The following is a 24,751-nucleotide window of genomic DNA, read 5'->3' as shown; positions in this document are numbered from 1 at the left end:
TACTAAGCCTGGGTTATTACTTCATAATAACCCTACCAGGGACACACGACCCCCATTTGACAGACAAGGAGGCCAAACCCAAGCTGGTAAACACATCCAAATCCTCTCGGCTAATAAATGGAAGCCCAGCTACAAACCCAGGCTGTCTGGTTCCACACACATGCTCTTTCTGGTAAGTGCTAGAAATTATCTGCAACAACCAGGACAAATGAAACAATAAGCTTTAAATCATATTTTTAAAAGTCCACCGTCGGTGTAAAATAATAAAAGCAAGCTAACGTTTAGACTTTGACATTGTCAATGTGCAGGTATACTTATTTTCACACTTTGTCCTCACGAAAGCATTGTAATATGCAGAAAAGGTATCAATACCCTCTTTTGTAAAATGAGGACATTGAAATTCTAAAAGTTTAAATGCTTCCCAACACTAGCCTGTAGCAGAGATGGGACGAGGCCAGGGTTTCAGCTCTTTTCATAGAGCCTTGAAAAAAGCAATTTTCAGGTTCAATGAAAAGAAGTTCTAAGAAAAGCGAATTATGAACCACGTAAGCTAGCAGCAGACATTTGAAAAACCAAAACTGATTATTCAGATTCGGGTCATGATGAGAGTGATTTTCAAACTAAGATTACATTAATTTTCTGACAGCATGCTCTACTTTAGAAAACATTAAAGAACCTTAAAGATGTCTGCCATCTAAATGCTTAAAAAAAAAAAACCAAGTCAAGCAGAAAATATAATGTTTCTGGCAGACAACATTTACACATAGTAAGTAAAAGTGGAAAATTGCTGTTGTTTTTTAATACAGATATTAAGAAAAAAAGTGCCCTTAATCAAGTTTTATATTGAATTAACATCAGGTCTGTCAGATACTCAAACGTTAGATCATTATCACATTGAAAAGCTAATTTAGTTTTAACTAAATATACTTTTCAAATTTTGTATATAAAATGAAACCTTGATGTAGTGGGAAGTTCCCCAACTACTCCCTTTTGCCTGCAGATAACAAATCAAGCGTTATTTTACATCTATTTGACACATATCAAATTCGAGAAATAATGAGGTACCATGTGTGCACTAGAATAAACCAAGATTAAAATTTCAACGAAAACCTCTTTGCAGATAGTTTTATCCACCAATATAAAAACCAAATCCACATGGTAAAAGCAGTGAAAACTCTTGATCATACTGACAATCTTATCAGATCTTAATTGCCTTTAAACAACCTGAAATCAATAACTAGTCCTATTTTAATCACCCCTCTCTAAATAGACCCAACTTAGGCAGTGAGAGCAGTCAGCTGGCTACTGTTGCAATAATTCCCTCTTCTGGGAGTTACAGACCTTATCGTCTGTTGTAATATACAATGAATCCACCTCGCTTCCCTCCGGACAATGGAACTGTTCTCTGCAGAGTCCCAGCTGAGACTCAGAAGGCTCAGGGACCCTCCCATTGTTTACCAAGTGACGGTTCATCCGGCAGCGACGGCCCTGTGTTCCCTGGTCTACATGATCTTGCCACCTAAGGTGATTACAGCCGCTTTTTCGCAAGCTGAATAAAGAGTGGGTGTGGAAAGCAGAAGGTCAGGAAAGAATAGGGATACTGTCTGCTTTAACCTTCCAGAAGAAGGGAGGAGGGCTGGGGAGGGAGGGAGGGGCTGAAGTGCTTTACGCTCCGAACTGTTTATTCTTGCCTCAGTGTCCACCCCACACCCTCCCTTTCCAGGCGGCGCTGAGCATCTGGACCCTGAGCAGCCAGATTTAACCAAATCCTTTCAGACCTTGAAACTCCAAAGACTCCAAGTGAGACGCAGGGCGGTGAGGCTGGATCGGTGCTGATACACTGTAACCTCTCGACCCAAATGGCCTCACCAGTGGTCTCCCTAAGAAATCACTCCTCTCCAAGAATCCAACAGTATCTGCTCTGTAGCTAGCGCTGACTTTTGTTTTAACCAGAAGTAATTCTTCTGAAGTAACTGAAAAGGCAGAGCAAACTCAGCAGCCCTTCCCCCACTGACCTTGCGGGCCCCGCAGGACACGGGCACTTTGGGGTACACTATTTGAGGTCAGGGGGAAGGGTGTCGTGCGAGCATCCCCAGTAACACGAGAAGCATTTTCAAAATAGGCCAATAAACTCAAAGCGATTAAACCCTCCTGAAAAGCCTGTGAAAACAGAGAACATAATTAATATGTTCACAATGAGCTCTAGGGCTTGTCTGATTGTCTTGGAGCAATCGAGCAAAAACGCAGTGGCGGCGGGCAAGGAACACTCCAGCAGCGTTTCGTGGACGCCGTCATCACTAAGATGTGCCTGGGTCTGGTCTGAGAAAGAAGCAAATGTCTTTCGACAACTGAACTCAATCTCGCACCTTAATTCCTGAAGCCTTCCCAATACATGCGAGTTCATCAGCGGTCAAGGGCCAAGAGTGCTTTTCTGACTGTGCTTTCACACAAAAAGCCAGCTACCTGGATTGAGTAATTATGCACTTCTCATCTAGTCACCATGGTGCCCTGTGATGACAGTAGGGAAGCAGGGTCAGGGATGGCCCCGTACAGCTCCACACAACAGAAGGGGGCACTTCTCTGTTGACAGTTGATTTTTAAGAAAATACAGCAGGCTGGTAAAAACCAAGAGAATTCCCCTCGAATTTCCTGATCAGTAACACATCCTCCTACAGTTTTGAGGCCTTAGTTTTCTGCTTGGATTACTCTTAGGTCATTCTCGCTCAGAAACTGTCTTATACAGTAATGGTGGCAGAACTGACTCAGGAAAGCTTGTAATACTTGTGGTCACCATCCTCCAGAATATATCAAAGTAAAATTTCTGGGTGGAGTCTCCCTTCTAATCGCGAGAGTTCTGTGCAGCGTTCCCTAAGAAAGCAGTAGGTCAAGGACTCGCTTTTATCTACCATCAAAAAAAGTACCAGTGAGAACAAGAGCAACAAAAAGAGACGTTTGGGCTTATAATGCGCACGCTCTAAACCTCACGTGCAAAAGGCAGGCCTACAGCAAAAGTCATTGCCCATGAGGTCACTGATGCTCCCAGCCCCATTTTGCACAAGTGGGCGGGCTCGCTGACCTTTAGAAAAGTCTAGCAGGGTTGCTGTCTTTCTTTCCCACATTGAACTACTGTCATTTAAGGTTCTGAATAGCCAATCATGTAACTCACACATGTGTTTGTGATCATTCTTCTGATTTCCTAGCCTCCGCAGACCTCCTCTATCTCCGCTTCTCTCCTGCTGTCAGAGGAAAGGCTGGGAGATGGATTCAGGCATCGTAAATGGTCGGCCGTAACCTTTCTCCACAGGAAATGGCAACTGACATTTCCCACAAATTAAACATTGCCAGTGGGGTTTATGGGACCATTTGTCCACAGGCTAGTGGAGAGGTGTTCTTGGTGGCCCTTTCACCTAAAAAGAGGGCCCCTAGGAAAGCTAAACACTGGGAACATTTTGAGCTAATAAAAAACTCTAAGGCAAGCGTGTGCTCAGAAAAGGAGCCTTCATGGAAATAGGGTTGCAGCCTGGAGCAGGGAAAGAACAGAGGTCTGGGGGCAGGGAAAATACAAGCTGCATCGCTTACTAGCTAGATGACCTTGGGCAAGTCACTAAGTTTTCTCATCTCTCAGCATCCTTGTCTGTGAAACTGGGGTTATGATAAATATAACAATGATACCCTATGTTGCTGTGAGATTCACTGAAATATCAAATACATCAGATTAGGTGCCAGGGTCAGACACCTATTTCCTTCACTGAGAATCCAACATGAAAAAATAAAGCAAATAACCAGTCATCTAGGAATGAACCCCGAAATGACTGCCTTCCTTAAGAGCAAAGATGTAATGAGAAACATCTTTTCTTCAAAAAAAAATTTTAAAAACCTTAATTTTCTGTTACTTAGCTGTCATGATTTGGATAAACATCATTCAATCAGAAACGCTGTGGGTCAGGGATTAGGCTAAGAGCTGAGGCTACAAAATTCAATAAGATGATCTTCCTTGTCCTCAGGGAGCTTACTTCCAGGGCAGATTTACAAAAGTGCTGATTTCACAAGAGTCACACACGATACCATGGCTCTTTCTCTTCCACACCTCTGAATTTCACTCTGTTGTCTATTACATAAGAGTCGGTGGTGACAGGGACTTCCCTGGTGGCGCAATGGTTAAGAATCTGCCTGTTAATGCAGGGGACACGGGTTTGTGCCCTAGTCCGGGAAGATCCCACATGCCGCGGAGCAACTAAGCCAGTGAGCCACAACTACTGAGCCTGTGTGCCACAACTACTGAGCCTGCGCTCTAGAGCCCCCGAGCCACAACTACTGAGCCTGCACGTCACAACTACTGAGCCCGTGCGCCTAGAGCCCGTGCTCAACAAGAGAAGCCACCACAATGAGAAGCCCAAGCACCACAGCGAAGAGTAGCCCCTGCTCACTGCAACTAGAGAAAGCTCCCGCGCAGCAACGAAGACTCAATGCAGCCAAAAATAAATAAATGAATTAAAAAAGAAAAAAAGGCAAATATACCATTTGAAACGTCTCACTCCAAGTCTCCATCTGCTCTCTTTCCCCACCACTCTCCTCCTCTGCCTCTTTGAACAGGATAAAATAACCACTGGGCTCAGTGGGTTAGAGCAGCTTCTGCAGCCGGGGTTTAGGAATACTCAGCAGTTCACTGCTCTGATCCCAGTCTGAACTGCACGCTTCACCACCAAGCACCTTAAAAGCTGACATCCTTGGTCCCACCAGCCAACACTTGGCCTCCATCAGGGACCGTCAGCATTTGCTGAGAACACAGGGCGAATCACAAAACCCACTGATAAAGGAGGTTTCGGAGGAAACATATTTAACTGTCTTAACAGAAACAGGAGATTTACACCGGTGGAGCTATTTACCAACCTGCGTATCACAATAAATTAAAACAATTGCTTTCAGGACAGATCTCTCCTTAGTTTCAGGTGACCTACCCCCACCCCCAACACTGCCTAAATCCTCTTTCCTGCAGCGCCCTCCTCCTCCTGGAAAAGATGGAGTCAGACTTGTGCCCCAAAGCTCACAGGACCCAGAAGCCCCTTAGAGTGGGCCCCGCCGCCAAGTGCTGAGACAGGACGCAGAGGCTGCGATTCCCTCAAAAGTGCCCGGGCGTGAGCAGGGCATCAAGTGGCCTCTCCTGACACGGAAAACCCAGCTGGTGGACGCTTACAAAGGACCGGCCAGCAGCACACAGTGGTCCCTCCGCTCAGGCCGCACTCAAGAGACTCCTGAACTGCAGGTTTATCACTCACTGAAAACGCTGAGGCCCTCTGTCTGCTCTGTGAGCCCCGGGGGAGACACGGAGGGCGCCCGGCTTTCTGTAACTGGGAGAAGCGGCAGGCGAGTCTGCAGCCTGGGCCACCACACCCTCCGAACGCCACTCTCCTCCCACGGAGCCCGGCCCAGAGCCCTTCGGCTGGGGAAAAGCCGCTCCCACAGGCTAGGGGTCTGGGGGTCGGCTACACATCCCAAAAGTGACCAGAGCCGACACTCTATCATCAACGCAGCATCAACAGGGGCAGAGGCATCCGCGGAAAGCAGCAAGACTTCTAGAAACAAGCTAAGTGGGTTGAGAAGCAGCCCGGACCCACAGGTCTTGCTGCTCCTTCCAGAAGTTTTGGCTCCAGTTCCCAGCGCCCGGTGTGTGCGGGGGGCAGGAAAGTGAATGGCAGCAGGAGAAAGCGGAAGGCGGGGCTCGCGGGTTCCAGCCCGCACCCAGACGTGGGGTCGCCTCCGGGCCACCGGCGGCGGGGCGGGCTGCGCACCTTGAGATAGTCGTTCTCCGAGCGCAGCTCCTCCATCTCCCGCAGCAGCTCCTCCTCCTCCGCCGCCGGTACCAGCCGGGGCTGCTCACCCGGGCCGTGCTCCTTGGGGTTCCCAGGGACCGTTCGCTCCGGCGGAGCGCACCCCCCGGCATCCTCCGCCACGCCGGGCCCCGGGGACCCCACGGGGACCCCGCTCGGGCTGCTCCGACCCCCGAGGCAGGCGGCGGGGGGCGCGGCGAGGAGCACGGGGGGCTCCGGGCTGCCCGGCGGCGCCCCCCGAGCCGCGGGGCTCGTCGTGGGGGCTCCCCGCAGGGGTTCCCGGTCGCTGGAGCCCGTGCCGGACTCGGCGTCGCTGCTGGCGGCGGGGATCAGGCGCTGCTCGTCGGACAGGGGGTCCGAGGGACAGTCAGAGAGGTCGGAGCTGCTGTCGGTGTGGCTGATGCGCGAGCCGGGGGCCGGGGAGCCGGTCGCGGAGGTCACGGCGAGGATCACGGCGGGGACCGGGACGATGGGGACCCGGGGCCCGGAGGCGCGGGCGGGGACCACCCCGGAGCCGCGTTTGGCTTTGCGGCCCTTGGCAGCGGCGGGCGGCGGCTCGGCCCCGGGCGGCGGCTTCCCAACCCGGGGCAGCGGCTCGGCGGGCGCCGCGCGCGCCGCCCTCCTGGGGCCCGGAGCGGCCTTGGCGCCGCCCGCTGCTCTGGCCCCGGCGCCCGGCGGCGGCTTGTCCTTCGCGCCGGGGGCGCCGCCGCTGCGCCGGGAGAGGCGGCCGGGCGCGGCCGGGGGCCCCGGCGAGGGCGGCGCCTTGCCCGCGAGGCTGGGCGAGCGCGGAGCGGCGGGCGCCGGGGCTCGGCCCGAGGAAGGGGCGGCCGGGGCCGGGCCGGGGGCCGCGGGCCGGCCGTGCAAGTCCTTGAGAAATGGCCTGGCGGGCGAGGGCGCGCGGTGCAGCCGCCTCCGCTCGGCCAGCGGGTGGAGGTGGTGGTGGCGGTGGTGCTGGCCGGGCGGCTGTGGCTTCGCATCCGGGGCGCCGCCGGCCGCGGGGCCATTCAGCGTCTCCATGGCCGGGGCCCGGGCCGCGAGCAGCAGCTCAGGCGGCGGATGCTCCGGGCGGCGGCGGCGTGCAGCCTCCCCGCGCGCCCGCTCATCACTGTCCACCAGCCCCGCCCGGTGTGCGCCCCGCACTCCCGCGCCGCCGCCGTCCCCCGCACCCCGGCCCCGAGGATCCCCGCGGGGCTCGCGGCCTCCGTCTCCCGGCTCTCCTCCGGCTGAGGTCACCAGCGCTCGCGTTCTCCGGGCGCGGCGGCGCGGCGGCTCCCTGCCGCTCGCATCCCCTGCGCGCGGCGCGCCGGGCTCGCACACCCGCCCTCGTCCAGCGGCAGCGGCGCTGGCGGCGCGCTCCCCGCTCCCGCGCCCCGCTCCCCGCCCAGCCCGCTCCCCGCAGCACCGCCCGCTCGGGCCCGCGCCCCCCTCCCAGCGCGGGCCCGCCGCCCGGTGCGCATGTCCCGCCTCCCGCCAGCCGGCGCCGCGATGGGGGCGGGGCTGCGCTCCCGGACTGCGCGCCGGCTGTGGCCCCCGGCCCTCTCCGCCCTGGGACCCTCGTGCTTTTCGAGGCCGGGGAGGCAGTACGGGAGCTGGGGAGGGAGGGGGAAGGGGCAGAGGTGAATTGGGGGGCGGGCGCTGCCCCCCGGTGTGGCGGGAAGCTGGAGGTCCGGGAGGGTGGCTGGGCCCCTCCGCAGGGTGCACCCTCGGGGCGCCGGCGTCCCCTCCGCGGAACAACGCCCCCCCACAGGCCCCCGCATCCAGGCCAGCCTCCCAGGGCCCCTTAGTTCCGCCCCGCCGTCCTCTCCCTCAGGGCCGAAGTCTCCACCCTCCTTTAAGGAGTGCTGGGACCCGACGCAGCTACTTATCGGGTCCAAGGCGCACGGGGCTCCAGAGTTGGCACCCCAGTAGCCTCTGGAGCTCAGAGGAGAAGCCGCTGTCGGAGTAGGAGAAGCATCTCGCCAAGCTTGGCGTCAGAAAGCGAACTCACATTTAGTGTCGGCTGCGAGCCAGGCCCTGTTAAGACACTCCAGCAGCTCGGGCAGCGGCATTGTTTCATTTCATCCTCATAACAAACCCGACTACGAATTACTTCTGTCTTCTTGAAGGATGAGGACATGGGTGCGGGAGGTGAAGTCAGTGCCGCAGCCAGTGCACGCTGGCTGAGACTCATACCCGAGTCTGTGCAGTGTTCAGTGCTACATGTTGTCCCCTCGGAGAACCCAGAGCTTGAGCGCCGCTTCGACCACTGGAGATTCTACCGTGGCTCACTGACCTTTTCAAGCCTCTGTTCCCGCCTCTGTATAATTAGAAAATACCTCCACCTGAGTGTGGGGCGTGAATCAGCAAGGATGAGAAAACACTGTGTAAGCTGTAAAGTGCTGTTCTGTATCACTGAGTGCAGCTTTTGTCCCAGGTGTTGGACTGTAATAGAAAAGAACCTTCGTGTCCTATTACAAATTAATCACTAAAGGGATGTTGCCTATAAGCTTAAATTATACATAATGACCCGCCCGTCTCTGGGAACCCCACCTCCCAGGAAATGAGCTTTAAGCTAAAACACCTTCGTTAAGCTCACAGGAAACCTCCTGACCAGGCCCACCTGTGAATGGCTGCAGGAAGGAAGAAATTAACATATTCGCCTCCGAGTTTGGCCAGAAACAGGACTCTACCCCCCCTCCCCTTTTAGTATAAAAGAATCCTGAATTCTAACTTGGAAAAGATGGCTCTTTGGGACATTCGGCCACCATCTCCTTGGCCTGCTGGCTTTTTTTTTTTTTTTTTAGATTTATTTATTTATATTTTTTGGGCTGTGTTGGGTCTTCGTCGCTGTGCGTGGGCTTTCTCTAGTTGCGGCGAGCGGGGGCTACTCTTCGTTGCGGTGCACGGGCTTCTCATTGCGGTGGCTTCTCTTGTTGCGGAGCACGGGCCCTAGGCACGCGGGCTTCAATAGTTGTGACTCGCAGGCTCTAGAGCGCAGGCTCAGTAGTTGTGGCGCACAGGCTTAGTTGCTCCAAGGCATGTGGGATCTTCCCGGCCCAGGGCTTGAACCTGTGTCCCCTGCATTGTGGCCTGCTGGCTTTCTGAATAAAGTCACTACTCCTTGCCCCAACAGCTCACCTCTGGATTTATTGGCCAGTTGTGCAGCGAGCAGTACAAGCTTGGACTCAGTAACAGGATGGTGGGCAATACTCAGAGGAATAAGGGCCAGCCTGCCGTCTAGACTTGGCTTTGCTGGGAGGCGAAGGCGGGCAGTGCTTACAAGTTGCTGGGGTCGGCACGGACCCTGACCCAGGAAGGGATGGGCTGGTCTAGTAGGTGAGTACCCAGGACCTGCCAGGGCAGAGGCTGCAGGTGGGACATTATCCTCGAGGCTGGGGGAGCCTTTGGAGGATGCTGAGCATGACTGATCTTCTCTACTTAGGAGGATCCCAGTGGCCACAGCGGCAAGGAGAGGGAGGCAGGTGACAGGGAGCAGTTAGTGGCTGTGGCCAAAAGCACAGATAAGGGCAGTGGTAGTAGGAATAGAGAAAAGGGGACAGACTTTTGAAGATGAAAGGAAAAATAGAACCTATAAGGGAAAAGAATCTGAAAAAGAATATATCTATATATATGTCACTGTGCTGTACACCTGAAACTAACACAACATTGTAAATCAACTATACTTCAATAAAAAAATATATACATAAAAAATAAATAAAATGTAAATTAAAAAAAAAAGGGAAAACATAGACTCCAAAGTCTGTGATCTTAACCTTAAATCACCCTACTTAGCCACCTCCTTCAAAAAGTGCGGGATAAAGTCATCACTGATGCAATAGCTAATAAGACCACAGCCATCTATCATGGCGTATTTGGAGAAAAAGGACACAGGTGGTGACAACAGTGCAGAAAGGCTGACAGGTGCCCTGCTCCCACGCCAGGCCCATCCAGCTCTCCCTAGAGGGCGCTCTAACTCTCCCTGGTGCCCAGTGATTAATCAGAAAGTGGCAGCCATCAGTGCCCAGAGCACAGCCGCCTGGAACTCTGGGACCTTCTCCTCGACCTTCTTCCAGAGAGACAGACGTCCCCGACACCCTCACATTTCTCGAGAATAATGTCCAGGACTCTTAGCACCAGCTTGCCAGCTCCTCACGCTGCATCTAATCATGCAAAAGACCAGCTCAAAAATGTTTCCGTAAGCTAGTCTTCCAAAAATATCAGCCAGGTTCCATACTCTTTGTCGCCAGCTTCCTTTCCCTCAGCTAGTAAGTCAAACAAACTTCATCCTCTGAACGATTAGCCTGGCGATTGTTTCCATTGGACCTTGGCAAGGAGGTGTCCAGGAATGCTTCCTTTGTTCCCAGCAGTCAGTGCGTTACAGGTGTACCAGATACCTGCTTGCATCATAGATGTTTTTAAAGTCACAGATGATTTTAAAATAACGTTTTGTTCTTGTTAAATCAAGTTAGTCTTAAGGCATTAGGGGTTTGCTATTTAAAGGAGTCTTAAAGTGCTTTGTTCTGGAAAACAACAACAAAATCCTGTGTGGGTGTGGCTGTTCGGGTCCATCTGCCCTCAGACCCTGCCCCCTGCTCTGTGTAGCCAGGGAACAACCCACAAAGGTGGGCTTGCTGGGCTCCTGGGTTTGCCGATTGGGTTTGGCCTCTGGAAGGTGCAGTCAGGAGATTGGAAGGTAACAGCAAGGAAGAAATCAGGGGATTTCTTATCCTCTCTCTGTGCCTCAAGTGGCTTCTGAGCGGCTGGGTCTCCTCTGTGGACTGGCCTGTTGGGGTTCCAGCTTTCCCCAGATGACCTGCTCCCACCGGTAACTTCATCTCCTCATAAGCCTCTCAGTCAAGGATGGTCATGGCTTCCTGGGGCTGCAAATCTGTGGGTGACGTCACTGCCCCTGTTTGGCCCTTGATCCCCCCATCCCATAACCAGTCCCCGCACTGCAGTGCCTGTCTAGGGCCTGCATGCAGCACTGGTGTAAAGAGTAGTTTGGGGAGATAAATTAGGAGCGTGGGGTTAACATACAGACACTACTACATATGAAATAGATAACCAACAAGGACCTACTGTATAGCACAGGGATATACTCAGTATTCTGTAACAACCTATAAGGGAAAAGAATCTGAAAAAGAATGAATATATATATATGAATATGTATAACTGAAAAGAAAATACATTACAAATATTCACTGAAAAATAAAGAGAAAATTCGGATTAAATAATTTTTTTTTTTTTTTTCTAAAAAAAGGAGTAATTTGCTATGACTGCATCCACAGCCTTGTCAAAGAGCAGCGTGCTACAGTAACAAGAGCTGAGATTTTGCCACCAGGCAGATCTGGGGCAAATCCTGCCTAAGTCACTTGCACTCTCTGTGGCCTTGGATAAAGTATTATCATCAATATCATCATCATCACTATGATTTAATACCAGTGGAATAATCTCCAATATTTTAAAGTGTGAGCAAAGCGAACTTGGAGTGAGAGTTAGAAATCTAGCCTGTGTCTGTACAGTTATATAAAGCGAAACAAATTTTTTTTCTTGTTTGACTCATAGAGGGGAAAAATATGACTGCCTCTGGACGACAGAGTTTTTTGCAGAACTTCTGCACCCTCAAAACCTTGTCCACAGTACTTATCTGTTTTCCAGTTATTTCCCTTATTTTAACACAAAGGCACTTTAGAATATGAAATCATTCCTGGTCTAAGTCAGAAGAAGTCATCCTCTTTGAAAAGAGTGGAAAGAAGAGACTTTTAACAGAGTGGGCTATTTTTTGGTGCTTCAGGAAAGGTGGGGTTGAAAAGGGACAGCTGGAAGTCAGGTGGCCCTCGTGGGGTGCAGGTGCCTCCCAGCTGCCCCTGCAGGGTTACTGCCAAAATGCCACGTGGGACTTGACACAGGCCAATCCTACAAGGGCCCACAGACCCCTTCACATGGCCAGACTGGCCCCTGTATATGGCTTGGTGGTGGTCATGATGATGGCTTCAGAGGCTCATAAATCTTGAGGACACCAGAAGCACCTGGGGAGCTTGTTACAAATGCAGGCTCTATGGCCACACGCCCTGGGGCCCTGATTTCAAAGGTGTGGAGTGGCGCCCCAATCTGAACTTTTAACAAGTACTTTTGATGCTGATGACCCTCTGACCACACCCGAGAAGCCCTGAGTTAGTGTTTCAAACACAGCTCCAAGCATCACATGCTTATCATTTGCATTTCCTCCTGGTTCTGTTTGAGAGTCCTTCCAATTTTGGTATGAGATTCTGGCAGATAAGAGATGCAGAGACCAGGATAAAGGTTTAGCCAGTGAAGCCCCAGCTGTAGACAATGTCACAAAGTCCAGGCCTGTCCTAGAGGCAGTCTTAAGTGGTAAGTGTCTCTCTGATCCAAGAACCCAGAGGAAGGGGCTAGATGGTGGCAAGGAGGCTTTTTGCTTGTGAACAGTGGTTCTTTATGAGGAGGGAGCTCCGTCTTGGAGCATTTGGGAAGTTTGTTATGGTATTTTCTGTCGTTGCAAAAACTGGGTGGGGGAGCACTAGCCGAATTTAGGAGGGGAGTCAGGGATGCTGAATGTTTTGCAATAACCCCAAAGAATTGCCCCATACGCTGCACAACTTCCAAATGTCCTCCTGAAACATTCATGAAGGTAAAAAAAAAAAAAAAATTTTGCTTACCATCATCTGAACCTGGAACGTAACTGTTTATCTTAGTCCAGTCGGGCTGCTGTAACAGAATCCCACAGAATGGGTGGCTTATAAACAACAGACATTTATTTCTCACAGTTCTGGAGGCTGGAAGTCTGAGCTCAAGGCACCAGCAAGGTCAAGTTCTGGAGAGCACCCACTTCTGGGTTACAGACCAACATCTCATGTCCTCACCTGGCAGAAGGGGCAAAGGATCTCTCTGGGGCCTCTTTTATAAGGACACTAATCCCAGCCATGCAGCCTCCACCATCATGAGCTAATCACTTCCCAAAGGCCCCACCTCCTAATACCTTGGGCATTAGGACTTAACATGAATTTTGGGGGGACACAACATTCAATCTATAGCACTGTTTCACACCTAAACACAACACTTTTACATATAAGGCAGTATTTTTAGTTTGTTTCACTATATACTGGATTTTTTTTAAGGCATGCAGCTGCAATAGAAATCAAGACTGGACTTCATTTTATTTGGAGATTTGTAATGAGTTGTGTTTTTTTTTTTAATTTTATTTATTTATTTATTTTTGGCTGTGTTGGGTCTTCATTGCTGCGCGGGCTTTCTCTAGTTGCGGTGCGCGGGCTTTCTCTAGTTGCAGTGCGCGGGCTTCTCATTGCGGTGGCTTCTCTTGTTGCAGAGCATGGGCTCTAGGCGCACGGGCTTCAGTAGTTGTGGCTCATGGGCTCTAAAGCGCAGGCTCAGTAGTTGTGGAGCACGGACCCAGTTGCTCCGCGGCATGTGGGATCTTCCTGGACCAGGGCTCAAACCCGTGTCCCCTCCATTGGCAGGCGGATTCTCAACCACTGCGCCACCTGGGAAGCCCTGCAATGAGTTTTTCATCTTTGATCATTTCGTCATTGATGGCAGTGCCACTCAAAATATTTGAGTCATCAGTATAACACCTGTATTTGTCTGCATTTTTGCAATCGTCTCTATGTATAAGATCTGAGTACTTCATTGTATATATTTTCTAGTATATTTATAAGCTTTATATGTTAAATACATACTATTTTGTTATAAATAACTTTCTTATTATTTCTCTTTCACATTACTATCAAAGCATTGTATTGATTTTTAAAAAATACATGTTTTGGGGAGATGTTCACACACTAACTGATTCTCATTTCACGAAAGGAAAGGGCATTTGTAAGAAAAGACGGGGCGATGTGCTGCCCTTGTTGGGAATCGGGGTTTCTGCCCAGAAAGAGCTGAGCTATTGTGGAGAGTGCCCCCTCGTGGTGGGCGTTGGGATGACATCCCTTCCCCCACAGGAAGAAAACTGCAGAATCTAGAAGCGTCCCCTGGGGGGGAGGAAGAGGAGGTTGGTGATTCTAAGACGTGTCCTTTCATTAAAGGAAGCCGTGTTTCATTATGCAAGCTTTTGTATGTTTGCTATACTTGAAATTAAAAATTCAGACTTCTTTCCTCTTACAACATAACTGCTAAAATTTGTAAAATTATTTTTAAAAAACGATTGTGGGATTCTCAGCTTGATGCGCATGGAAAACATATTGCTAAAAAAAGGAAAACTCGGGACTTCCCTGGCGGTCTAGTGGTTAAGACTCCGCGCTCCCAATTCAGGGGACGTGGATTCGATCCCTGGTTGGGGAACTAAGATCCCGCATGCTACCTTGGCGTGGCCAAAGTAATAATAATAATAATAAAATTTTAAAAAGGAAAACTCAGCAAAGTACTCTATCTTTCCCGATCGGCAACATGTGGACTCTGAAAAAATTCAGGGAAATTAATAGGCTATGTTGTCACCGCTTTAATTTAGAACATTGCTCATTTCCTCATGCAGGTCCTGAAATGCATGGCATTTCTTGTTTTATTGTAATTCACCATTATTTATTTCTCTCCTTACAGAGTTACAACCCTTCAGAACAGAAATGGAGATATGAGGCCAATAACGACTTCCTCCTGCCCAACTTCAATGCTCATCTTTCCATACAAAATAAGAGTAGGTTCACATGGAAAGCAGAAATAGAACAGGCATTTGTAGGTTTCATAGCAGACAGTACTTAGGGCATACATTTCCTGATTAATACAGAAGATGGGATACTGTTTAAGACAACACACACAAGGGAACTCCCTGGTGGTCCAGTGGTTAGGACCCCACACTTTAACTGCCGAGGGCCCAGGTTTGGTCCCTGGTTGGGAAACTAAGACCCCCCAAGCTGCATAGCATGGCACAGCCCCCCAGAAGAAAATCACACATAAAATACATTTTAATTATTAATTCTCATAAAATTACCGTCAGGCTCATTTTAGGAACGAGGAGATAGAATGATGTGGGTTCTATGCCTGGGCACAGTGGTTTGTTCAGATACCTTGGACAAAAGAGCTCAGTCTTCCTGGGCCTTCAAGGCCTAATCTACCAAGTTAGAGAGTTGAACTGAAGCTTTAGTGTATGTCGCGGCTTCACATATCTGAGGACTGAAGTAAACTTTTCAGTGCTATTTTAATTATCAACATGGGATTATTCATAGGAAACTGTAGGTCACCTCTGTTCATTCTCAGACAAAATACCCTCAAAGAATATGAACTAATTTTCATACAAGAATAGTATAATTTAGGGCTTCCCTGGTGGCGCAGTGGTTACGAATGCACCTGCCAATGCAGGGGACACGGGTTCGAGCCCTGGTCCGGGAAGATCCCACATGCCACAGGGCAACTAAGCCTGTGCGCCACAACTACTGAGCCTGTGCTCTAGAGCCCGCGAGCCACAACTACTGCAGCCTGCGTGCCTAGAGCCCGTGCTCCGCAGGAAGAGAAGCCACCACGATGAGAAGCCTGTGCACCGCAACAAAGAGTAGCCCCTGCTCGCCGCAACTAGAGAAAGCCTGTGCAGCAATGAAGACCCAATGCAGCCAAAAACAAATAAAATAAATTTATAAAGAAAAAAAGAATAGTATAATTTAGAAGGTTAATAGGATGCAATAAGTATGACAAACGTTAGACATATTCCTACTTACAGTACTGGGGCAGACTATAGAGAGTTAATCATGTTTTTAAGAGATTCTCAGTATTATTCCTTAGGATAAGTCCATTTCATATTTGCCTCTTTAAATATTTAAATATCAGGATCTAGGAATTTGAGCGCAGAGAGAAAGCACTGCAATCCTCTCGTTCATCAGCTCCTATTTGGGAAACCCCGTGGCTGGTATCCACTGGTTGTAATTCTGAAGCAGACCTCCCTTCCATAATTAGGGTGATTGTATAATTTATCATCCAGACCGTATAACGTTTGAGAATGAAAGGGGGCACAGTTAGTAATTACACAAGACAACAGGCCTGAAGTGGACCAGGGCAGCCGGCTCAGGCTGTACGGTCACCTGTGATTAATGTCCATTCCTCAAGGTAAGAATGTCTCCAGATTGGGTCAGACTGACTCATGTTTACATCCACCTACACTAAGAACATGAACTCTTTTCACTGTGTTTATCTCTTTTAAATATACTTGGGAGAGAAGCCTGTTAAAGAATCTCCATAGCCTGTTCATCCACTCACTCATGTACACACTCATTCATTCAAAGATTATTTATTGGGACTTCCCTGGTGGTGCAGCGGTTAAGAATCCGTCTGCCAATGCAGGGGACACGGGTTCGATCCCTGGTCCGGGAAGATCCCACATGCCATGGAGCAACTAAGCCTGTGCACCACAACTACTGAGCCTATACTCTAGAGCCTGCAAGCCACAACTACTGAGCCCTTGCACCTAGAGCCCGTGCTCTGCAACAAGAGAAGCCACCACAATGAGAAGCCCATGCGCCGCAACGAAGAATAGCCCATGCTTGCCGCAACTAGAGAAAGCCTGCGCGCAGCAACGAAGACCCAATGCAGCCTAAAAAAAAAAAAAAAGAAAAAGAAAAAGAAGAAGATTATTTATTGAACCCCTTCTAAAATGCTAGCCTATGTATAGATATCGGGAATAGCAGGGATGAAAAAAACATGGCATCTGCCTTTATAGGGCTCATCATCTCATATAGAAAATATAATGAGAAAGAGAAAAGCTGCCCCAGGTACCAGAGCTGGCCTCCGTATCACCTAGGCCTCCACGTTCCTAGGGTCTAGCCTGGCTCTCAAAGCCAAGCCCTGGCACTCTCCTATCAAATATAAACAATGTCACAGAACCTCAACATCAGACCAGGTCACTCTGGGACTGCGATGGGTCAAGACCACTCTGTAGTCATGTCTGAATACAGAGAAAACACAAATATTGTCTAAACCACGGAAATGACCAAATATCCCTTTCTCCCTGCTATATGAGCTGCTGTTTCTTACCAGTTACAGCATCAGTCTTGCTCAAGTGGTCCCTCCTTCTAGGTGAGATTAAGATACCCAGTCATAGAATTATCCCTGCTTCCTGACAGCATCCAATCCACCCCAAAGCCCTGCTCCACTGGACCCTCCCCAAATCACCTAACAGAAGTCCGAATCCATGTCCTGCAGAGCGCTCCCCACAGTTTCCATCCCTCCACTGCCATGGGCAATAAACCCAACGTACTCAGCCGCGGTGTGTGAGCTCCAGGTGAGGATAATTATGACTCCGGAGGAAACTTAACATAGCACCCATTCTCTGTTTTACAAATATATCAATATGTGAAACATAGTTTTTGTGCTTTAATGGGTCTTGTTTCTCTTTGAAAAAGACGGCATAAATATGGAAAAAAATATTATCGATATATTTAAATGCTATAAATCTCTGAGCAGCTAAATCTGCTTACTGTTTGCCCAGATCAAAGCCTGCTTTGGAGATGAAGAGAAAGTCTTTTAGCTCCATGAATTTCTTTTGTTCCACAGTGAAGCAAGGATCTTATCTTTTGCACCAACATAATGCCATTTTATAATCTAGGCTACAGCCGTCAGTGATTCCATGTGTTCTCAAGTCCTCTCTGCCGTGCACTGAAGTTGTGTTTATCCATTTCTATTTTCTCTGCAGGATGCTTCTAAAATATAATTTGAAGGCTGTAATTGTTTTTGTCCCTAAAAAGATAGGAGAAATAGAGTGGAATGGGCTGTTTCCGGAAGTACAACTGGATGGCCTCTGGAAGGATGTTGCCTAGGCTGATGGTCATCTTTCAAGGATGCTGTAGAGAAGATTCTTATCTGGGCAAAGGGTTTGCTTTCATCTCTATAGTTACATTCATGCTTCTTCCATAGAGTGTAACCTTCCCTAGTACAGAGCCCCAGGGCAGTACAGAAATCTGCTAACAGTAGGTAGTTAATGTGTCTTTGCCTGTTATATAACTGATATCAGTCACCAGGGGAGCAAGTGTATGCAGTCATAAAAGTAGCCTTCGTTTTTCTTTCCTTGCTCTTACTTTTAAAAGTTTCTACACATGTATCAAGTTCAAAGGAGTTATTACTTAGAACTTAGAAAAACTTAGAACTGTCCTCTGCTTAAATCTCTCCTTCCAACTAGTCACCCTGAAAGATTCTAGAATCTTAGACTACATTCTATCACATGGAACATTCTAGATTTCATTTTTGCTTTAGTCACTGAAAATAATGGTGACCAAAGTTTTCCTTTATATCACTTCTATATATACTTCCAGGGAGGGAAGATGGACCAGAAGTTCAGTTATCTTACAGCTTTTTCAAATAGAAACTCATTTTCATCTCAACTAATAAAGTGTAGAGAAATCAAAATCAAAAGCATCAGCAGTTAATACCTCCTAGATACCTGGAACTTTTCAGTGTGAACTACAAAGCAGATTCATACCCTTTAAAGAATTTGTAAACTCAGGAACTGCTGAGAGCGGGCAATTTTTGAGAGGTATGAAAGATACAAAGAGTCACAGTGTGTAATTTTTATATAAATTTTGGGTCTTATACCTCCTGAAATGGACATAAAGTGGACTGAAAGATGCAATTGAGAGACAACTTTCTTCACTAAACCACAGTTGGTATTTTCATACCACTTGGTCCTTCCTGTGAAACTTCAAGATGCCCAGAACCCTTGCGTCCAACTGGAATCCACCAACCCCAGCTTACCTCTCGGAAAAACAACACATGTAAGAAACAAACAAAAACAAAAATTCAGCCAAGTTAAGACAAGCAGTCCATTTAAAACTGACAAAAGCTATCTGATGTGGAAAATACAAATACTGAACCAATCTCCCTGGTTTATGAATGTCACTAATAGCTAATCACATAGAGCATTGAGACTCAGGGACAGATTTTTGGCTTTGTGACCTGGTCTCTGGGGATTGCTGACTGGAGAAACAACTCAGAGGGGCTCTGTGACCTGTTCTGTAGACATCTGTTACCTTCATTCATTCCTACACACTTTTCATTTATTCTTTCAAAAGATGTTGTTGTCACAGGCACTGAATTTATATAAAAGATGAAAACAACTGGCCTCTGCCCTTGAGAAGTTTCTGGACAGACTTCTTTTTTCTTTTTTGAGACAGACATTTAAAAAATGAAAATATTGAAAGAAAGTTTCTATGCTGGTAGAACCCAGGGCCAGCTACGTAATTTGCAGGGCTCAGTACAGGAACCCTTTGTTCTAAAAAGCAGGGGGAAAATGCCATGAAAGTTCAAAAAACAAAGCTTTTCCTTTCATCCACAGTCTCTCTTTCAACTTGTCCTGGTGTTTTTATTTGCTATTTAATGTTGCTCTAAGTAAAGAAAAGTTAAGATTTTAAATCAATAGCATGAACTTTGCCTTAAATCTTTACACTGTGCAATGCCACTTCCAAATGCAAAAACAGGAACTCTTAGCTCCTATGTTGAATCACAGAAATTACACAATTTGTATTTTGATTCTCATACATGTATATGTGTTTCATTCTTATTAAGACAGTGGAAACATTTCCCCAAACTAGCTCACTGTTTTTATTTTGCTTCTCAATATTCACACATTTCCCACCATTCTCCACCTTCAGGGAAAGCCCTGAAAGGAGAAGAAATGATGGATTGCCCTTTCTTCCCCTTTCCTTTTATGTCATTTTCAGTGGAATCCGTGGCTAATTCAGGGGAGTGGCACAAGTAAGAAATACTACGATAGAGTTGCTTGGCCATTCATGTTTCTTCGAACACCATTACCTTCTGCGTTTTGAAGCTAGTTCTGGTCAAAGCAGTTTCTGATTCGAAAAGAAAGACTCTAAGAGCCGCCAGCACCCTTGCTCACTCATAAACATAACACACTTACCTGGATTCGCTTGGAGTCTGCTGAACGCCCCGCATCGTGGGTCTGCCGTGGATCTGCCGGGAACTGCCTGCTCTCTGGGGCATCACGGATGCAGATGCAAAGGAGGCTCGGGGAACAGCAGACGTGCATGTAGCATGGGTTTACTCTGCTCATCCGTCTGCTTCACTGTCCCACTGGACTTCCCTTAAAAACACAGGTTCACACTGTTGGTGGGAATATAAATTGGTACAACCACTATGGAGAACAGTATGGAGGTTCCTTAAAAAACTAAAAATAGAACTACCGGGGGCTTCTCTGGTGGCAGTGGTTAAGAATCCGCCTGCCAATGCAGGGGACACGGGTTCGATCCCTGGTCCGGGAAGATCCCACATGCTGCGGAGCAACTAAGACCGTGCACGACGACTACTGAGCCTGTGCTCTAGAGCCCGCAACCCACAACTACTGAAGCCCGGGCACCTAGAGCCTGTGCTCCGCAACAAGAGAAGCCACTGCAATGAGAAGCCTGCACACCCCAACGAAGAGTAGCCCCTGCTTGCTGCAACTAGAGAAAGCCCGCGTGCAGCAACAAAGACCCAATGCAGCCAAAAATAAATAAATTAATTAAAAAAAAAAAAAAGAAAGAACTACCATAAGATCCAGCAATCCCAATCCTGGGCATATATCTGGAGAAAACTATAATTTGAAAAGATACATGCACCCCAATGTTCATTGCAGCACTATATACAGTAGCTGGAAGCAACCTAAATGTCCATTGACAGAAGAATGGACAAAGAAGATGTGGTACATATATACAGTGGAATATTACTCAGCCATAAAAAAAGAATGAAATAATGCCATTTGCAGCAACATGGACGGACCTAGAGATTATCATACTAATTGAAGTAAGAGAAAGACAAGTATCATATCACTGATATGTGGAATCCAAAAAAAATGATACAAATTAACTTATTTACAAAACAGAAACAGACTCACAAACTTAGAAAACAAACTTATGGTTACCAAAGGGGAAAGGTTGCGGGGGAGGGATAAATTAGGAGTTTGGGATTAACAGATACACACTACTATATATAAAATAGATAATCAACAAGGACCTTCCAGATAGTGCAGAGAACTCTACTCAATATTTTGTAATAACCTATATGAGAAAAGCATCTGGAAAAGAATGGATATATGTATGTGTATAATTGAATCACTTTGCTGTACACCTGAAACTAACAGAACACTGTAAATCAAATATACTCCATTATAAAATAAAAAGTAAATTGAAAAAACAGGTTCAAAGCTGAACATAGTAAGAATTTCAAGTTTAATGCAACAGCAGAGCTAAAAGCCAAGGATGGAGCCTGTCTAAGCAGGGATCCTGCCTGACTGCACAGGTCATGTGCAGGAAGCCCGCCCAGGGGCATGAAAGTCCATGATGAAAGGTGTGGTGAAGGGCAGCACAGAGCCCAGCAGGAGGCTTCTTTCTGCAGAGATAGCACAGCATGGTGGCTGAGAGCTTGGGCTCTGGGGCCAGACCCCAGCATTGCCTGCTTGTATCCTTGGATAAGTTACTTACTCTCTCTGTGCCTCAGCTTTCTTGCCTGTAAAATGGGCATAATGATGGTTCCTAGATCATAGAGTTATTGTGAGGATTAGACTTTAATGTACATATAAATATTTAGAATCATATGACTTGGCATCTAGCAAGCCCTGAATGAAGATGAGCTATTGCTAGTAGAGACGAATGTATGAGATGATGCTTCCAAACACCAGCATCTAGGGCTCCACACTCAGTAACCAACTTTCTGAGAGTAATTTAACTTCCTGTATCAAACTGCCTGCAGGTAATGGATGTGCTTGATAGTACCTTCATCAGTGGAAAATAATAAATTGATATTCTGGTTTGCAAATTTGAAAAACAAGAACAAAAACACACAGAGGGAAGTAATTAAGTCTGGTGAGGCTCTCTGATGGAGGAAGAAAATGAGCTTTGTCACAAGGCATAATGGGTCCTAGACATAATTGTTTTCAGTTTCACAGATGAAGAAACCAAAGCACAAAGAAGTAATTCACCAAACACAAGGCTGTTACGTGGCAGGACCAGGCTTACACTCAGAAGTGCCGTGCCCATTTACACCCTCCACCCCACTGTACTCTGCGCCCCACTCCTAGCACGAGCTGCACACACACCTCCCCCCCACATCAGAGTGGCTGTGGACCTTCCCCAGGAGTGAAACAGCCCACCTTGCAAGATGCAGAGGAGAGAACTTCTGGAGAGACAGCTGGAAGGAAAGAACTGATGACTGTCAGGCAGGTGATGCCCACGGGTCTGCCCTCTTCATGGGAAATGTAATGCCAGATTGTCTGCCCTCTGGGTTCTAAAAGCTGGGAGCCATTCTGGAGTTTCCACTCCTAGGTGAGATGATAGTGGAAGGAGGATTTTAGATTTATCAGGAATCGCAGGTCTTTGGTGGTGCATGGGTGTCCATACAGGAAGAGCAAGATCTGCTAAACTAATTCTATGTAAGTTAGAATTTGAAAAGGTGGGGAAGCAGTTTTTGAAATAAAAACGTAAATAGGGCCATCGAGTGCGGAGCAGTGTCACCCACACATGGGAAGCCTAGCCTAAAGCTGTGGAAATAACTCCTTGTCTACAGATCCCTCCAGAAGTTTAAATGTGATCCCGGGAGAATGTTATCTGAGAGGACCAAAGGAGGAAGCAGTTAGATTCTTTGAGACTCGGGAAAACAGAGACTGTTAAGGCATCAGGGAACCTACTCATGATTTTCCAGTGTCTGTTCAAGGACACTCTTGTGTTTGGACAAGTTTCCCTCGTGCTGCTTTGTGAAATAAACAGTGGACCAGTGTTGGCCACCAAGAGTGGTCTTGGGTTGCATTACGTGCTATAGGGTGAGTAAGAAGCAGGACTTTGACCCACAGCTTCAAAAACTATGAGTATCTCAATCCCAGACATTCATCTGAGCACAATGACAATGAGATCAGATCGAATGCTGATTTAACCAGATATTTTAGGAAAGCCCTTGAAAATAGTAATAGCATCACAGATTCAAAAATCCTGCCATGAGGGTGCGTGATGTTATGGATGCTTTTGCATGTGTGCGTGTGTGTGTGTGTGTGCGTGTGTGTGTGTGTGTGTGTAAGTGGCTTAGCTTATTAGGTCTCAGGGGTGGACGTGTTCAGCTCCCTGTCTCCCATGGCAGTTTTTCCACATTAAAGATTAGGGAGAGGGTTGCCACAATCCCGTTCTTCCTCTGTTTGTTTTGGAGGACATTGAGGTCTGCTGGGGCTGTGTTGTGTCTGACGGTTGATCTACGGAGAGAGGAAAAGGATGGCCAGGCATGTGCCCCTGAAATTTTAGTAGGAAGACCTTCTAGAGGACACAGCAGCAGGAAGATGCTTAGGAGAGAAGGCCCTTCTCATGCCGCTTTCCTGCCTCTTTAAGATGGTACAGGTCCCAGGAGTTCACCTTCTCCTTCTGCTTTCCCAAAACTTCAATGAGCATTTTCTTTACACCAGGCACAGGCATCACCTCTCCTCCTGCGTCCCCATCCCAGCCCCTCAGCTCCACCCTGCACCCTACGAATGAAAAATGTTGCTGCCATATCAGTACACAAAGGATGCTGCAGCCATCAAGCCATCACATTACAGCCGCCCTGTCGGCGAGCCCTGAGGGCACTCAGGATGGAAACAGGATGCCCACCATCAAGCCCTCAGCCACTGCAGCCACCCCCAAAGGTGCACCCTGAGGGGACTCAGGATGGGAAAGCACAGGATGCTGGCCCCAGAGAGCTGAGGTGCACGTCAAAGGAAATGATCTCAGTGAGCCCGTACTCACATCTTCCCATACATAGAAAAGCGCTAAATTCCTTAACTTGAGATGCCTGGTTTTCTTTAATTAACAGTAATCTTTTGATGTTCCAACTACCTGGTCTTTGTGGCAAAAGCCCCTATAGATCCTGGCTTCTCCCTTACCTCTTGGGAGCAGCCCATCAGAGCCATGTGAGAGGCTGCGTCCTGGGCTTAAGTCCTCAGTTTTGTCTACCAAATAAAACATTCTTCTCAACTTTTAGGTTGCGTCTTTTTTTTTTTTTCAGTCAACAACCTTATTCAGCTCTCTTAAGGCCTCTGGGCAATGACTGCCTCCTGCTTCCTCTGCTGCCTGGCAGGCTTCAGGAGTGGAAGGCCTGACCAGGACTGGGGCATATGAATCGCTTTCCTTTATTCCCATATTTATCCTGCACGAAAAACCAGGATCAGGGTGTGTACAAATTTCAGGATACGTCTGACAGATGCCCTGCTAGCTGCTGAAAAATGATTAAAGGAGAAATGTATTTTATTTATCCATGCATTTATTTATTACCTTTGCTGTGCAAAATATAAGGACTCCTCTCCAAAGATGTAGATGTGAATGTTTACTTTTTTAATTTTTAAAAGTAAGGACGGAGAATATGTCATATCAATCACCACTGGATACACTGCAAATCTCAAATGAAAGGGGAAATGGAAAAGACATACAGTTTTTGCTCCTGATTTGCAATATTAATAAAACCTTTGTTGCTAGTTAGCTTGTGAGTAGAATGAAATAGAAATATCTTGTTAGTGGTAAATTTATTCAGGAACTAACTGGAAGGCTAATTTGAATTTATAGAAAATGTATAGATTTTTTTTCTTCTGGTTTAAGAAACCAGCTTTAATGTATACAAATAATGGGAACTAGGCAGCATATGTTCTTTGCCGGTTTAAGAATTGGGAGACCCAGACTTAGGTCTGCCCCGTAAGGAAAGAATGACCTGCAAACGCCCGGCTTTGGGACCAGACTGACCTCGGCTGAAATCTCGGAGGACCACAGTGGATCCCTCACTCACTACCTTTGGCTTCCCTTCTCCACCAACAGCTAATAGTAATGAAATATTCATCTGAGAGTCATTGCAAGGATTAAATGAGATACTGTATGTAAGACCTTTCGTGCATTTGAAACACACAGAAAATTTTCAATTAATTAGCCCTGTGATCTTTGGGCAAGTCAACCTCACCAAGACTTGTAATTAGCATATCAAACACCAGCCTAATT

At 47.6% G+C, this 24,751-nt stretch overlaps 1 protein-coding gene across 4 annotated transcripts in view; it reads right to left on the bottom strand.

Annotated features, from left to right (window-relative positions):
- The window catches only part of MTCL1 (microtubule crosslinking factor 1), a 126,014-nt gene extending 118,869 nt beyond the window's left edge, over nt 1-7,145 (bottom strand). For 2 of the 4 annotated variants that reach the window (XM_057526101.1, XM_057526102.1), the window contains exon 1: nt 5,790-7,144. In XM_057526101.1, the coding sequence (XP_057382084.1) occupies nt 5,790-6,845 (1,056 nt within the window). In that variant the 5' untranslated portion in view covers nt 6,846-7,144. Of the gene's footprint in view, nt 1-5,789 lie in introns of all 4 variants that reach the window. The other 2 variants (XM_057526103.1, XM_057526100.1) reach the window with 2 other exon arrangements.
- Nucleotides 7,146-24,751: the final 17,606 nt, after the last annotated feature.

The sequence above is a fragment of the Balaenoptera acutorostrata genome, chromosome 13 (genome assembly GCF_949987535.1).
Source record: "Balaenoptera acutorostrata chromosome 13, mBalAcu1.1, whole genome shotgun sequence".
NCBI classification, from domain to species: Eukaryota; Metazoa; Chordata; class Mammalia; order Artiodactyla; family Balaenopteridae; genus Balaenoptera; species Balaenoptera acutorostrata.
This window is presented reverse-complemented; position numbering and strand designations above follow the sequence as displayed.